Source organism: Ovis aries, chromosome 13, assembly GCF_016772045.2.
Source record: "Ovis aries strain OAR_USU_Benz2616 breed Rambouillet chromosome 13, ARS-UI_Ramb_v3.0, whole genome shotgun sequence".
NCBI lineage: Eukaryota > Metazoa > Chordata > Mammalia > Artiodactyla > Bovidae > Ovis > Ovis aries.
In genome coordinates this window covers 81,480,982-81,496,050 of record NC_056066.1, presented here as the reverse complement: position 1 = coordinate 81,496,050, position 15,069 = coordinate 81,480,982, and the positions used below count along the sequence as shown (strand labels likewise).

The 15,069-nt window shown below is 47.8% G+C and overlaps 1 protein-coding gene across 11 annotated transcripts in view; it reads left to right on the top strand.

Annotated features, from left to right (window-relative positions):
* BCAS1 (brain enriched myelin associated protein 1) overlaps positions 1-15,069 on the top strand; it is a 99,085-nt gene that overhangs the window by 54,702 nt on the left and 29,314 nt on the right. For 7 of the 11 annotated variants that reach the window (XM_042230290.1, XM_042230288.1, XM_042230289.1 and 4 more), the window contains exons 7-8: positions 739-873; positions 7,835-8,011. In XM_042230290.1, the coding sequence (XP_042086224.1) occupies positions 739-873; positions 7,835-8,011 (312 nt within the window). The remainder of the gene's footprint in view (positions 1-738; positions 874-7,834; positions 8,012-15,069) is intronic. The other 4 variants (XM_027977346.2, XM_042230292.1, XM_027977345.2 and 1 more) reach the window with 1 other exon arrangement.

The following is a 15,069-nucleotide window of genomic DNA, read 5'->3' as shown; positions in this document are numbered from 1 at the left end:
TCATTTGGCTCTGGGCAATTTTTAGCACACTCAAAATCCCCCAGCATTTGTGACTTGAGTCAGCAATTCTGAATAATTGTAACTGGGCTATTTTAGTCCCAATTTTGTCTCATTTTGGCTCAGAGGATTGGCTCATTCTAGAAACATCTTTTGCCCAGGAGATCTGCCCATCTAGAAATCAGTTGAATCTTTTGTGGGTAATACTGTTCCCCTGAGGTTTCTAATACGAAAAAAGGGCAGATCAGTTTGAGAATGAAAGCCACTTAGTGGCAGGATTTGCCTTGAGTCCAGGATGCAAAAACAAGTTGCTTATCTTCAGGTATATATTTTTTTCTTTTTCACATGACAGTAGCATTTAGATATTTAAAGCCATCCAGTAGGGGCTCATTCTCTCCTTCGTGTTAAAAAAATTTTCACCTGGTTATTTCATGACCTATAGACAAAGCTTAAAAATCTTGTCATTATCTTTAGCAGATGGAGTTGCGCTAATCTGGGTCATTTAAATAGGCTACCGTGTTGAAAATCAACGTGTAAGAGAAATAGACGGTGACAGTGCTCTTTAGCCAAGTCTGAGAGTTTGACAAAGATAAGTGTTCATATGATACCTTGTGATTGGAAGATGGGGGTGATGTATCAGTAGATAATTGACAACCAGGATTACTGCACTTAAAAACAAAAGAGAAAAATGGGTTTTGTTTAAAAACAAAGTTCTGAGCTGTGACTGCTGTTGCCCGAAAGGCATCTAAGGGAGAAAGTGTCTCTGATGGACAAGCCGGGCAGAAGACATCCGAGGTCCAGGCTAAAGGCGCCAAGAAAAAGCACCTGCATAGCCCCAGGCTAGGACTCGCCTTCAGAAAATTCTTTAGGCATAAGGTCTGTATCTCATTAAACTAGGAGGGAAAAAAAATAGAACCCTGGTCTTCATTCTGTGGCTTACCTGCACATCCCTTGTCCACCCAGCTCCTCTTCAGTGAAGACAGAGCCTTGGGTGGTGGGGCTCATTAGAGGGAAATTAAATACTATGTGAGACAATTTTCAGTGAGTTTTTTAAAGTCCTCATAGTTACAAATGTCTCAGATCACTAGGGTCGACCAGGGTTCTAAGATTCTTCTAACCCAGTGTTTCCCAAATGTTGAATGTTTGCATACCTGCCCCATCATTTTTGAGATATACCACTATTTACTTGGGGCTCCCCTGGTGGCTCAGCTGGTAAAGAATCCGCCTGCAATGTGGGGAGACCTGGGTTCGATCCCTGGGTTGGGAAGATCCCCTGAAGAAGGGAAAGGCTACCCACTCCAGTGTTCTGGCCTGGAAAATTCCATGGACTGTATAGTCCGTGGGGTTGCAAAGAGTCAGACACAACTGAAAGACTTTCATATCTATTAAATATTTTTATATTGAAATTGACTTACTCCTTATTTAAAGTTATCTTGAAACTTGACATTACATCATATTTGGAAAAGCAGAATCAATTTTCATAAGAAGGTACCATTATATAAGCAATAAAAAAAGATATTACCTTCTAGCTACCTGGCTCATGTTAAGCTCGGAACCGTTGGCCTTTCTAGCTTTATGGAAAGGCACAGCCAATGGTAGGGAAATGTTAAAAAGATTTCTCTGTCAGAACCAGACTGAGATTTCCTCCTGAATTGTCTTACAAAGATGAGAGTTGAAAAAGGAGGAGTATTTTCACGGTTTTAATGTTATTTAATATCCAATCTTGGCTCAACCCAAAGTCGTCTCTCGTCCCACCAATGGTCTGCTTTCCGCACTTTGGGAAACACTTTTCTAACCTCGAGATTTTTTCGCCTCGCGCTCTGCTCCATCTCTTCCCTGTATTAACTAAACTTATACTGAACCCACCTGGAAGCCCAGGCACCGCAAACAATGGATGAAGGCAGAACAAACTGCCTCCAAGTTCTTGACAAGTGAGGACAACCGAGAAGTCAGCTTTGGAGATTGCATTCTTCTCGTGTCTAAGAAAATGCCAGTATTTGTCTAAAGCCGTCATCAGTTAAAAGGACCCCTGACTTGGGCCAGGATGCTTCTAAAGTTGTTCAAAATGTCCACCATTCTCCACTAAATTGAATGAACTGATTTTAAAAACATCCCCAGCTGGATATTAGAGTCCCTGGACTGTGTATGCAAATAAAAGCTCCATAGAAATCTCTCCTGGCTAAATCTATATTTGCATAAACAAACTATTATGAAGCCTCCCTTCGAGTTCCCTACAGGGTTATTTTGTTCTGTAAAGAGAGAAGGGGGTGGATGAGAGATTCTGCAGTGGGGGAGGGGAAATTAAAAGGCGGTACTACTGGATGCGGTAGCCAGTTTGGTAACTGCTGGTGGGTCAGAGACTGGGACAAAGGAATCTAGCTGAATTCCCAAACAGGGAGCTTCTGTGAGGAGGGCGCTTTGGAAGTTTAAGACGGATATGACTGCCCACCTCCCCCCACCGCCACCCCCTCCCCCAGCAGACCTGCACGTCTCCTGACATCCATTTAATGCCAAGTTCCGGAGTCTCTTCCCCTCCCACAAGTGGACCACCCAAGTTCAGTATTCCCAGGGCTTCCTGAAACCCTTGGTCTCCCTTCCTGCCCCTCAGGTGCCTGTGGGGAAAGGAGAGGACTCTGGGACTCCTGGGTGATGTGGAAGTGACCCTTTCTGGGGTTCTTACAGCCGACCGGAGGTTTTGCCTTGAGTCGCATTCAGTCTGTTGTTCTACGTCATCTAAGGGGACAAGTCCCAGACGTTCTTCACTCTCATTTGTACGGCAGTTTGGGGGCCTTGTTGGCTTTTACCTTCCTGCCTCAGAAAGTGTTTGTCTTTTCCTCAACGGATTGTTTGGTCATCCGAAAAGACGGGGAAAGGGCCATTAAAGCAGACCAGCCAGAGTCTATCAGTGAACCTTGGTGCCTGCTTCTGGGAGGTGTGATACTCCTCCTCCTCGAGTTCATTGTGACCCAGGACCCAAAAGGAGACCTCACCCAAGCAAAGTCAAGGATAAAACACTGTCCTCTGGTTTTGCTCTAAAAGAATATAAGGGCTACCAATCCTGGTTAACTCCTAGGTTCGTTTCTTTATAGCTCAATTTTCCTTCTTATAAAAAGGATTGTCTTAGTTTAAAAGAATGGAGAAGCCTGGAGTTAATCAGTGGAATACATTTGTTGTTATAAATAATAAGGAGGTCAGCATTTCTTTGCTGAATCTGAATCTTTTTTCTCTTGGCTTAATCATACATGATGCTTCAGCATAAAACTTTGTCACACGCCCTGCAGACTTTGAACACGGCCATGCACACGGAGGACGTGGGTTTAGCGTGTCTTTGCCCAGAAATGCTCCCTTCCCCACTCTGGCTGGCTCAGTGCCTCCTCTGTCGGTTAGACAGTAGAATATCAGCAGCTGCCTCAGGGGATGCATAAGCTTCTGCCACACATCCATTGCTTTCTGGTTCTTGGTACAGTGTTTATATCTTACTAACACTTCCCCTCTTCCAAACCCAAATGTGAAAAGAAGATGAAAAGTTACTCCAGAGGAAGGTAAGGTCCTCTGATACGCAACCTCCAATTCTAATACATTAGAATCTCACGGGTAGGTTTGTCAGATAAATAACAGGTACCCAGTTCAACTCAGTTTCATATAAATGGCAGCTAATTTTTTAGTATAAAAATAAGTATGTCCCAGGCAATATTTGGGACATCCTTAGGCAAAAAATTGTCCTCTGTTGATCTTAAATTTAGATTTAACAGGACATCCTGTGGTCTCACTGTTATTTGCTAAATCTGGCAACCCTACCCAGGAGATTTTCTCCAAAAAACATGGATGGAACTTGCATAGTCTCCACCGTAATGCAAACAAAGAATATGAATTCAGTTGATGCTGGCAGAACACCATTTGGAACACGTCTCTGGGAAGCGAGGAGGTGTGTGGGCAGGGAGAGGACGACTCATGGCAATCTGTGACTCCACAGCCCTGTACGAGGGAGTGGATGGGCGGAAACATGACGTGGCAGGATCCTGCGTGGGTCTCTCCCTGTGGTCCCCATCATCAATTAATTTGCTATTTATTTAATATGCATTTTGAGCCCCGACAGGATCTAATGGGGTTAGGGATGTAACGGTGACAATTACACAAAAGCTCGCACCTTCAAGAGCTCAGTCTGGCCAGAGAGATGCAGTCAGCATTGGTTACATCGCTGTGCACCTACTATGAGCTTCCCTGGTGGCTCAGTGGTAAAGAATCTGTCTACAATGCAGGAGACACGGGACTGAATGTCCAGGTTTGAGTATCACCCACCCTGGATTCAGAGGTCAACTCTGTCCCCTGATCAGTGCAGTCGCAAGCAACTTGTTTAACCAGCCGGGACCCACACTTCCCCAACTATAATGCATGCGTGCATGCTCAGTCGCTTAGTCACGTCCAGCTGTTGCAACCCTACGGACTGTAGCCCACCAGCCTCCTCTGTCCATGGAATTTCCCAGGCAAAAACATTGGAGTGGGTTGCCATTTCCTTCTCCGGGGATCTTCCTGACTCAGGGATCGAACCTGAGTCTCCTGTGTCTCCCACATCAGCAAGTGGCTCCTTTACCACTAGTATGGACACAGGCGTTCATTCCTTCCTCATCAGGTTGTCGTTACAACAGTCAGTGGCTTAGACGGTGCTGGGCACTGGTGCCTTCTATCACTGTTACATCAGAGTTCAAAGCTGGACGTCTCTTTGCCCAGTTCCCTAGGGCCATAGTTCCCTCTTCAAGGGGCTGAGGGAGACAAGAGGCTGAGGGGAGGAGGCCAAACCGGCCAAACCAGAGGTGTCTTGTGGGCTTAGCAACTGGACCTGCCCTGGTAGAAAGCCAGAGCTCCAGAACCAAGCTCTTTCTTGTAACTCCCATGCACCTTTGACTGAGCAGGCTGAGCACCTGTGAAGGGACAGCCCTGAGCTGGTAACACAGCCTCTCAACAGAGGAAGCAAAGCAGCAGAATTTAAATGAAAACAGTGTGGGACCCAGTGAGTAATGGAGCATTTCCTGTATGACGTGAGCAGGACCGATGACTTACTTAAGCCAACAACAGTGCTTGCTAAGAGATGGGAGTGAGGTCAGCCCCGCCCCCAGCCCAGATTCTTGGTCCAAAATGGACCCCTCGAGCCAATGGGGGTTTTCCCGGGAGAGCAGAAGTGAAGTTGACGCTGGGGACTGTGCCTGGCCCCTCCTGCTGCTCCTGCTTCTGTCCTGGCCTCTGGCGCCTGCTGAGGGCTCTGGGCGTACGCCGTGCCCTGGGCCAGCGGCCTCCTCCCTCTGCCCCAGTTAGTTTCTAGCCGCCCTTCAGATCACAGCACAGTCTCCCTTCCTCTGTCAAACCTCCCTGACCGTCATAGTAGATCTGGTCTAGCCCCCTCCTTCCCTTAGCACCGAATCCTTCCCTCTGCCCTGTGGCACTCATCACAGCTGGCGTTTCCCACTCACCTGCGGGACTATTTGTTTGGCGTCTGTCTCTTCATGAGAACACGCCACCCCAGCACTCAGTGTCCGTCACAGGTCACAGAGGGCAGTCGATCGCATTTTCCCGAGTAAATGCATACATCGGCATGCCGCCCCCCTATTTTCTGAAAAAGGCAGCAAGCTAGTTGGTGGAGGGCACTTCCCCTTCAACCAGTCCTCGTTAATTTAATTACCATTTGAAGCTGAAACAGCACCAGGTGTCCCAGACCGTTCGGAACATGCATAAATGCAGAATCGTCTGAGCCTAACCAGTTTGATCACACTGTTGATACAAGGCAGAGGTTATTTTAAACCCCAGCATTATGTGGTTTTATACGTTTCTAAATGGAACTGGGATTATTCCAGGATCACCTGTCGCAAAAGTCATTTCTATACATTGGCCCTTTAGCTCCTGATTCAAATGTAGAATCTGCTCTGTAAATGACTCCCTTTTAGTATCAAAAAAGTCAGCACAGAAGATACTGTGTCTTGCATCGGACAGTGAAGTTCAGTGATCTGTGAGCTTCCTTCAGAGAGGTAATGTGCACTGTGGGGAGAGCACCAGGTGGGAGAGGAAAGTCCAGGTCTGAGGCCAGACTGCGCCCCTGTGCCGGGCGGGTCACAGACCTGTTTCCCCTTTCATGAAAATTCAGGCATGGGGCTAGATGGCCTCTTTCCAATACCAGAAATACTCTGAAAGGTTTGAGTGTTTCCACACTCTGTTTTTACTCTCAGACTTTTTTTTTTTCCTTTTAATCAGAAAATGAAGTCAAAGATCTGACATCCCTGGGAATTTAAAAGGTTGTGTCACGAGTCCCTGGACCAAGGATCGTTAAAATGGAGATGCGTAAGACGACGAGGTTAGGCCAGACGAGCCCAGTGTTAGAATGTTTCACACGGTGCTCACTTGTGTAGAGACACAGAGAGACTGTAAGTCTCCCAGCTCTTCCCCTGCCCCGGAGAGCATGGGAGTAACAGCGCAGTCGCTGAGGAGGCCCGATGGCCCCCGCTGCACGGTCTGGCTGCTCAGAGTGCGGGGAGGAGGAGGAGGGCTGGGGAGCGAGTGGGGAGGCAGGAAGCCCAGGGCCTGAGTGAGTGTGCGGCTCCGTGCCAGTGTCCGTCCACTCACTCGCATCTGCTTTAGACGAGAAGGCTGCGTCTACAAGTGGAGACATGGGGCTTGTGGACGGCTCGTCAGACCCAAACCTCTGTCCCGAGTGCCTCACACAAAGTCTATAGATGTTAGATCTTAAGATCTCTGTAGACTACAGATCGCTGTAGTCAGGGGTCCCTAGCCACCAGGCCGAGGGCCAGGACCTGTCCGTGGCCTGTTAAGAACCGGGCCACACAGCAGGAGGCAGGCGGCGGGCGAGTGCAGCTTCACCTGTACTTACAGGCTCCCGTCGCCTGCACAGCTGCCTGAGCCCTGCCTCTTCTCAGCTCAGCAGCCGTGGGAGGCTCTCGGGGAAGCTAGAGCCCTGCTGTGAACCAAGCCCGCGAGGGTCTAGGTGGGGCGCTCCTTGTGAGAGAGAGCCTGATGCCCGATGGCCGAGGAGGGGCTGAGCCAGGGAGCTGGGCAGGGAGCAGCTGCGGATACCCGTGATCCTTAGCAGAGAGGTCTGGCTGCCCAGCGCCCGCAGCAGGTCAGTTACTCGCAGACACGTATCAGAGCCCTGTGAGTGAGTAACAAGCGAGTTGTGTAATTATTTCATCGTATATCACAATATAATAACAGCAGAAATGAAGCGCAGGGTAAACGTAACGCACCGGAACCGTCCCGAAACCCCTCCCTCAAGCCTGGTCTGCGGGAAAATTGTCTTCCACGAACCAGTGCTTGGGGCCCATGAGGCTGGGAGCCACTGACTGCAGTGACCTCCCAGGCAGAGTGAGAGCAGACCGTCAGCCCTTCCCTTCCAAAGCAGATGTATTAGAGCCCATCTCTCACTGCAGATTTTGGATCAGTAAGACGATACACCTTTACCGTGTAAACAAACACAAGCGTGTTGGAGATGCCCGTTCAGAACACTTTTCTGCAGAGACCACAGTCTAAAGAAGACCCGTGGCCTCAGCGCAAACTAACATTCTAACAGCCAAGTGCCCCTTTCTGTCACCTTGAGCCCTAATGTGTTACTAACATACATATGATACATAATGGTTCTATATATTTTTGCAGAAGAGAAGTATCTGGACTTTTCCTAAGATTTTAACACAAATCCACAACCACATGGAATATTTGGAAAATACAGAAAGTTGTAAAAGGGAAACTTAACATGCATAGCCTCGGCCCACATTTGTAAAGAAAAGCCCTTTCGCTTTTGAAATCCTGCGATGATTAACATTTCTTGTAACTTTTATAGGGAGAGGAAAAGTCAGCCGCCTCTTCAGCCAACCTCAAGTTAGACAAAGCCAACATTACGCTCCAGGAGCCCCAGGGGGCCGCCAAGAATTCGACAGCCACTGAAACAGCAAAGGATGGTGCCAAGGAAAAAGGGGGCCCCAGCTCTCTGCCTCTGGGCAAACTGTTCTGGAAAAAGGTAAGTCCTAGTCTCTAGATTTGGAGAGTCTCTGGGGCCAGGATGACTTGAGACATGGTTTCTGGTGGGCCAGCCACGGTATTCAATGATGCATGGAGTTTCTTCTTCAAGCTGACTCAACTCACCACTGAGCTGAAGACTTGTAAGTCACCCCGTGAGAAAAATGCAGTGTCTGTCGTATTACAAGCGTGTGTTTTGTGGGAAAGAACAGGAAATGAACAAGTAGAATTTTCCTTCCTGGAATTACGCCGGTTCGGGACAGAGGGCTGTGGTGTTCTGTGGGTTGTCCTCTTTCTAGTGCGGGGTGGTGGGGGGTGGTCCTCGGGTTCCTCCCGCCCTGGCGCTGTGGACCACCTTGGGCTGCTCCGTCCCTCCTCCCCCAGCTACAGAGCCTCGGTGGTTCTCCCAGGAGAACCACAGCCATCCACCAGTTCACCACCAGGGCAGGCACGCAGCACGCCCTCCGAGGGGAACACGCAAACCGCTGTCTGAGTTTTCCCTGTAGAGTGAAGGTGCAGAGCAAGGGAGCGAGGTGGGCACACTGACTGTGCTGAGAGCTGTTCTGTGATCCTCCTGCCGAGCAGACCTCAGCTGCCACACATGTTCAGAGCCCTTGCCTGCTTTAAATGTGGCCAAAGATGAGCAAGGAGTCATGGGAGGGGGAGTTGGAGACGCCAGGTGAGCAATTCCAGTGGCACATCCGTGCGTCTTGGTGCACGGTGCCAGGAAGGCGGTGAACACAGATGCCGCTGGGTATTCGGTTTCTTCTCTTGTCCAGAATCCAGCAGGATTTCGGAAACCTTTTCCTGTTTATTTTCCATTGTACAGAAATCTCCCTTCTGGGTTCTTCCCAGAACACAAGCACTAATACTTAGTGAAAACCTTGGGCGATGTCACTTGGCAGATCCATCCTTGTTCTCCTTCCTCATCAATTTCTCTGTTTTTTTCTTTAACAAAATATTTTATCAGCGCTATAATGAAGGGAACAGTTTCCGAGTAAGTTATATCCATATACTGGTGGCAAGGGATAGATTTAAGTGGCTCATATTCAGGCATTTTTACTTCAATAATCATATGTATTATTCAAAATGTATTAGGAAAAATAAAACTAGCACATTAAATAAGCTCAAGATTTAACATATATTTTGCTCAAGGTGAGGTTACATGTATTTAGTTTAAAAAAGTAATCCAAGGAGGAGGCCCTCCCTGGCGTCCAGTGGTTAAGACTCTGCACTTCCCGTGCAGGGGTGAGGGTTCAATCCCTGGTTAGGGAACAAGGATCCCACATGCCACGGGCTGCAGCTGGGGAAAAAAAAAAACAAGTTATCCAAAGAAAGAGTTATGTAGTTAATGGTACTAATGCTAATAAGGAAATCAACCCTGAATATTCATTGGAAGGACTGATGCTGAAGCTCCAATACTCTGGCCACCTGATGGAAAGAGCCAACTCTTTGGAAGGAAAAACGCTGATGCTGGGAAAGATTGAAGGCAGGAGGAGAAGGGGACAACAGAGGATGAGATGGTTGGTTGGCATCACTGACTCGATGGACATGAGTTTGAGCCAGCTCCGGGAGATGGTGATGGACAGGGAGGTCTGGCGTGCTGCAGTCCGTGGGGTCACAGAGATGGACATGACTTAGCAACTGAACAGTTAACAGTGCTGAGTAAATAGTAGTAAATTGGGGTCCCCCCAGGAGGCTGACATGAAGACAGAGCTGATATGTAGAATATCTCTTGGAGGAAAACCACTGTGGAGGATAAAGGGCGTGGGGAGGTGTGGGAGGGGAGAGGCTGCGGGGCCCAGGAGGGGCAGAGCGGCAGGAGGAGAGGGCCTGAGGGCCTCTGGCTGGGGGTGCTGCTGAGCCGAGGCCAAGTAGAGCTCACGCGAGAGGTCCTATGTCGGGCTTCCAGCATTCTCTGGGCTTGGTCACTGCCAAGGAGCAGCGGGCGGGGGGGCACAGAGGTCGTAGGCGCTGAAGTCGTGACCCTCAGAGGCGGCCCCACTCACAGGGAGATGGGAGCCGCTTTTGGCCACAGCTGCCACAGGCGGGGTGTTGTTCAGTCGTGTCCGAGTCTTGTGACCCCAGGGACTGTAGCCCGCCAGGCTCCTCTGTCCATGAGATTTCCCAGGCAAGGATACAGGAGTGGGATGCCAGGGGATCTTCCCGACCCAGGGATCGAACTTGCGTCTCCTGCACTGGGAGGCAGCTTCTTTACCACTGAGGCACCAGGGAAGCCCCAAGGGTATGTGCAGTGTGGCCAAAGCTACCCAGGAGGTTGGCATACAATGGGAGTTTGAGGCACACTGACGTACAGATCAGACTCTGAGTCCCGGTCCACCTCCACGAGCCTCGGCTGCCTCATCTGAGAAATGCAGACAGTAATAGTCCCGTGCCATGGAAATGGGGGGGACTAAGGAACGTGGGTAAAACCCCTGCCCTGTGGGCCACACGGCAGCGGCTGAGGAGCCTGCAGCTCGCCCACGTGCTCGAGGGTCGAGGCGTGAGTCAGGCCCACTGTGACATTTCTCTGTGCCAGCCGGTCTGGGGAAGCTTCTAAACGTAAAAACCGCCCATGCTTTATCTTTCCTGACCTTTGGCATCTATGAGAGATGCGCCGGTTCCTCTTTGAAATTTCGGCTCTTCCCGTTGAAAATAAAAGTCAGGACCACTTGGCACTCAGGTACTCATTTATTTCAGTCTCACTGGCTCTTGCACCGGCATCTGCTTTATTTCTTTAGTAAGTCATACAAACGATGAAGTTAAGAGAAACTGAAAACCAAATCACCTCTGATCTTGTCTTGTCTTCTTGCATGCATAGAAAACAGATCTGTATGGATGCGAGGGGGAGGTTCCCTCATCCCACAGCAGTTTTAATCACTCTCTTGGTGCTAAGTATTTTTTTTAGTGTGTGTGTGTGTGTGTGTGTGTGTGTGTGTGTGTGTGTGTGTGTGTGCAGGTCCTAGGCACTGAAAAAATATCAGGGAACAGATCGCTGCCCTCCAGTAGCTTCCGTTCTCTTCAGTCCAGTTCAGTTCAGTCGCTCAGTCGTGTCCGACTCTGCGACCCCATGAATCGCAGCACGCCAGGCCTCCCTGTTCATCACCATCTCCCGGAGTTCACTCAGACTCATGTCCATCAAGTCCGTGATGCCATCCAGCCATATTTCTTGGGGAGCAGATCACTGCCCTCCAGTAGCTTCCATCCTCTTAGAGGAGCTTATTTCTTGTAGGAACAAAATGGCAGTCTTTGTCTTTTTTAAATTAGAAGAAGATTTGGTTATAAAACCATTCTCGTAAAATTTTTGAGAGCAAAGAGAAACACTAGAAAATTCTGATGTTTTCACTAACTCTAAGCTCTCTTTCTTTTAATTGAGAAGCTTTTAAACAAACAAATTTCAAAGTCTCTAAGTCTACAATTAGGAACATCAGAAATGAAATTTTCCCCTAAAGGCTGTCAATATGAAATTTTACATTATTTTGATTTATAGTCTTGATTGCTAAAGTAGTTCTTATTATAAACAAAAATAACCTTTGAGAAAATTAATTTCACATTTTGTTATGCTTGCCAAAAATATGTTTAAGCCCAGTTCTGTGGACTGACTACACCATTTCAGAGTAATTGGGATACTATTTGTTCTGTGACCTTGCGAAAGTCACTTACTCTGTTTGGGTCTCTTTTTCCTCACTTGTTAAGTAAAAAGATTGGAATAGCTGATCTTAAAAAACCCTGGGGATGGCAAGTTGGCATAATAGCCAGAATCAGAAAGATGGGGCTCTATAACTTTAGGCAGATTATTTAACCCTTTCGAGCATTTACTTTCTCACCTGTAATATAGGGACCACGTCCGTCTCATGGTGCTGTTATGAGAGTCTGTCATTTACATGGAGAGCATTCGGGACATAGCAGGTGCTCAGTGGACAGTGCTCCTCTCATTTTCTCAAGTACGACATCACTGGTTCCAAACTAAGTATCCAAGTGCCGCTTCTGGAGCTCACGGCCCGTGCGGTGCAAAGGGAATGTCAGACTCATCTGCTGCCGTCGACAGGCTTGAAGCCCGCTTGGAGGGACAGCGCATGTATGAATACGTGCATGCCTGTGTGTGTGTGTGCCTGCATGCGGTTGGTAAACGATGCATTTATTTGGAGTATCTTCAAAATGGCTCTTTTCCTCCTTTCCTTTGGAGGAGACAAATGACGAAGTAGAAAAACAACGTGAGCTCTGAAGCCAAAGAGACACAGAATCAAATCTCAGCTCTGACAGTGACTGTCTGTTTGAACGTGAGCAAAGAATTTAAACCCTCTAAGCCTCACTCTCCTCAACTCTGAAAATGGGAAGTGATTCCTACCTTTCATGATCTGGGAGAGGAGTTGACGATGGGTACAAGTGGCTGGCATTTGAGGAGTGACAGCTTCATTCCCAAACAGCCCAGTGTGGAGTCTAATATTAATCGTGGGGTGCAGATTACCAGTGCCGCGGGTGTTGAGACAAGGGGGCAGCCAGGGTAGGTCAGAGTAGACTAGGAGAACTTAAACACCCCTCTGGCTCGTATGGCTTATTTGCTCACAAAGCGAATCCCAGAGTCCACTGGGATCCGGTTGGACAGCCCAGCGTAGGGACTTCCTTGGTGGGCCGGTGGCTAAGACTCCACACTCCCAGTGCCGGGGGCAGGGGTTTGATGCCTGGTCCGGGAACTAAGATCCCGCCTGCTTGCATGGTGCAGCCAAAAAAATACATAAATAAACCAAGAAAAGGCTGGCCTAGGTCTGGATAACTATGGAAGCACTTGAAAGACAGGCTTAAGCATTCAGACCTGATAGAAAAGGTCTTCCTTCAGCTCCGCGGTGAAGTCAGTGAACACGAAGCAGCTGCCGCGTGATCCCGATGGCGCTCCTGGAAGACCCGGTAGCAACAGGGTGTCTACTGGCCGAAGTGCTGCCATCTGACAGCATTTTAAAGAAACATTCCTTTAAGAACTGCAGTGCTCTTTAAAGGAGAGGCGCTCTTGTAAGTCAAGTTTATATAATAAGTACATGTGCCATTTAGATCCTTATTCTCAGCAATATAAATGTCCAAACCAGATCCTTTAGCTTTCAAACTGGGTTTTTGTCGTTGTTAACAAAGCTGCACCAGTTTCAACTCACTAGATGAGGGCCAGATGTCCAGTTTGTTGAAAAGGATTGAGGCGTTTCTGGTTTTGAGGTTTGGATGAGAATCCCACCCTCGGTGTGTTTGCTTATCACACCTTATCGCGTTCCTCTAACTGAGAGGCTTGACGACGCTGGTGTGCCGAGATCGACCTTGCATTCTAGAATCGTTCTGTCTTCATTCATTTTGATGTGAGTTGTGGTGCCCTCCGATTCTCCTTCCTGTCTGAATTCCCTTCCTGCACATATTTCCAGTGCGGAAGAGTTAGTCGTCTCTCCTCTTCCTCAAAGATCAGCCACCAGAGCGTACTCCCTGGCAATGGAAATGATGGGTTGGAATCTGGTCCTGCTGAGTCCTTAGCTCGCAGGCTTTTGCTGTGTGGGAAAGAGGAGGAGAGAAAGCAGAAGTTGTTGGATGACTTTGTCATTGTGTTCTGAGCGCGGAAGCCATGCTGGTTACAGATAAACATTAAATGTGAGCTCCAGGATGTCAGCTTTGAAGAATTAGAGACACACCTCAAACTTCAAAGGGAGGCATGGTTTTAGAATAAAAGCTACAGTTTAATAGGTATTGGAACAGAGACCTAGAAATTACAGGGGGTCTGCTTCCGTTTTGCAAACTGACATGGAATACTAATGTAAAAAATATATATATTAGCCTGCTGCCTAACACATAGCCCAACAATGTGGGGTTTTATTATTATCTTTGTTAGTATTACTATGTTTCTTCAGTTCTATAGAGTTGCATCTGAGGCATGTTCACAAGATAGGGAGAAGCAGGCCAACAAAGAATGTTTATTAGAGGATCAGAACCACATGCAAGAAGCTGCCTTCGGGGTGGCTTCTGGAATCTGGCCTCAGGCCTGTTTATTCAGAGTTTTTATTTGTAACTTGGTCAATAAACTGTGAAGCACATTTATCAAGTTTATGAGCTGGGTGGGCTCATTAATGCAATCCAGAATATATGCAATAAGGATCTCAAAATACTGGCACAATGGGCTGAAGTTAGGACGTCCTGGGCTTTTTGTTTAATGAAGTTCACTGTGCCACTGTCCTGATGGGAGCAGCTCATCACATATTTTAACAGAGCCATGCCATCCGGTTACCCGTTCCAATGCTAGAACTTAATATAACCCAAGAGCAGTGTTAGAAATGTCTTTTCCAAAGGGATTCATGAACAACCATGTGTCTGGGCCAGACACAAGGGAATTTTAAAAGCAACATGATATTAATCAAGAAAAGTTGTTTAAAATTTTTTTTATTAAAGTTAATTTCTGCTAAACAGCAAAGTAGCTCAATTAGACATGTGTCCTTGGTGTCTCAGATGGTAAAGAATCTGCCTACAATGTGGAAGACCCAGATTCAGTCCCTGGGTCAGAAAGATCCCCTGGGGAAGGGAATGGCTACCCACTCCAGTATTCTTGCCTGGAGAATCCCATGGACCGAGGAGCCTGGTGGGCTCCCATGGGGTCGCAAGGAGTTGGATGCAGCCGAGCGACTAACATTTTCACTTTCACGTTATACACTCTTTACCATAGTCTTTTCCGATACAGTTCACCACAGGATATAGAATACAGTCCCCTGTGCTATACAGTAGGACCTCATTGCTCAGCTTTTCTCTGTGTAATAGTCTCCATCTGCTAATCCCAAGCTTCTCATGCGTCCCTCCGCACCCCTTCTCCCTCTTGGCAACCACAATTTCTCCTCTGTGTCTGTGAGTCTGTTTCTGTTTCATTGATAAATTCATCTGTGTCATACTTTGGATTCCGCATATAAGTGATATCATATGACGTTTCCCTTTGTCTGACTCACTTCTCTTAGTGTGATAATCTCTAGGTCCATCTGTCTGGTTGCAGATGGCAATATTTCATTCTTCTTATGACTGAGTGGCATTTCAGCGTGTGTGTGAGTG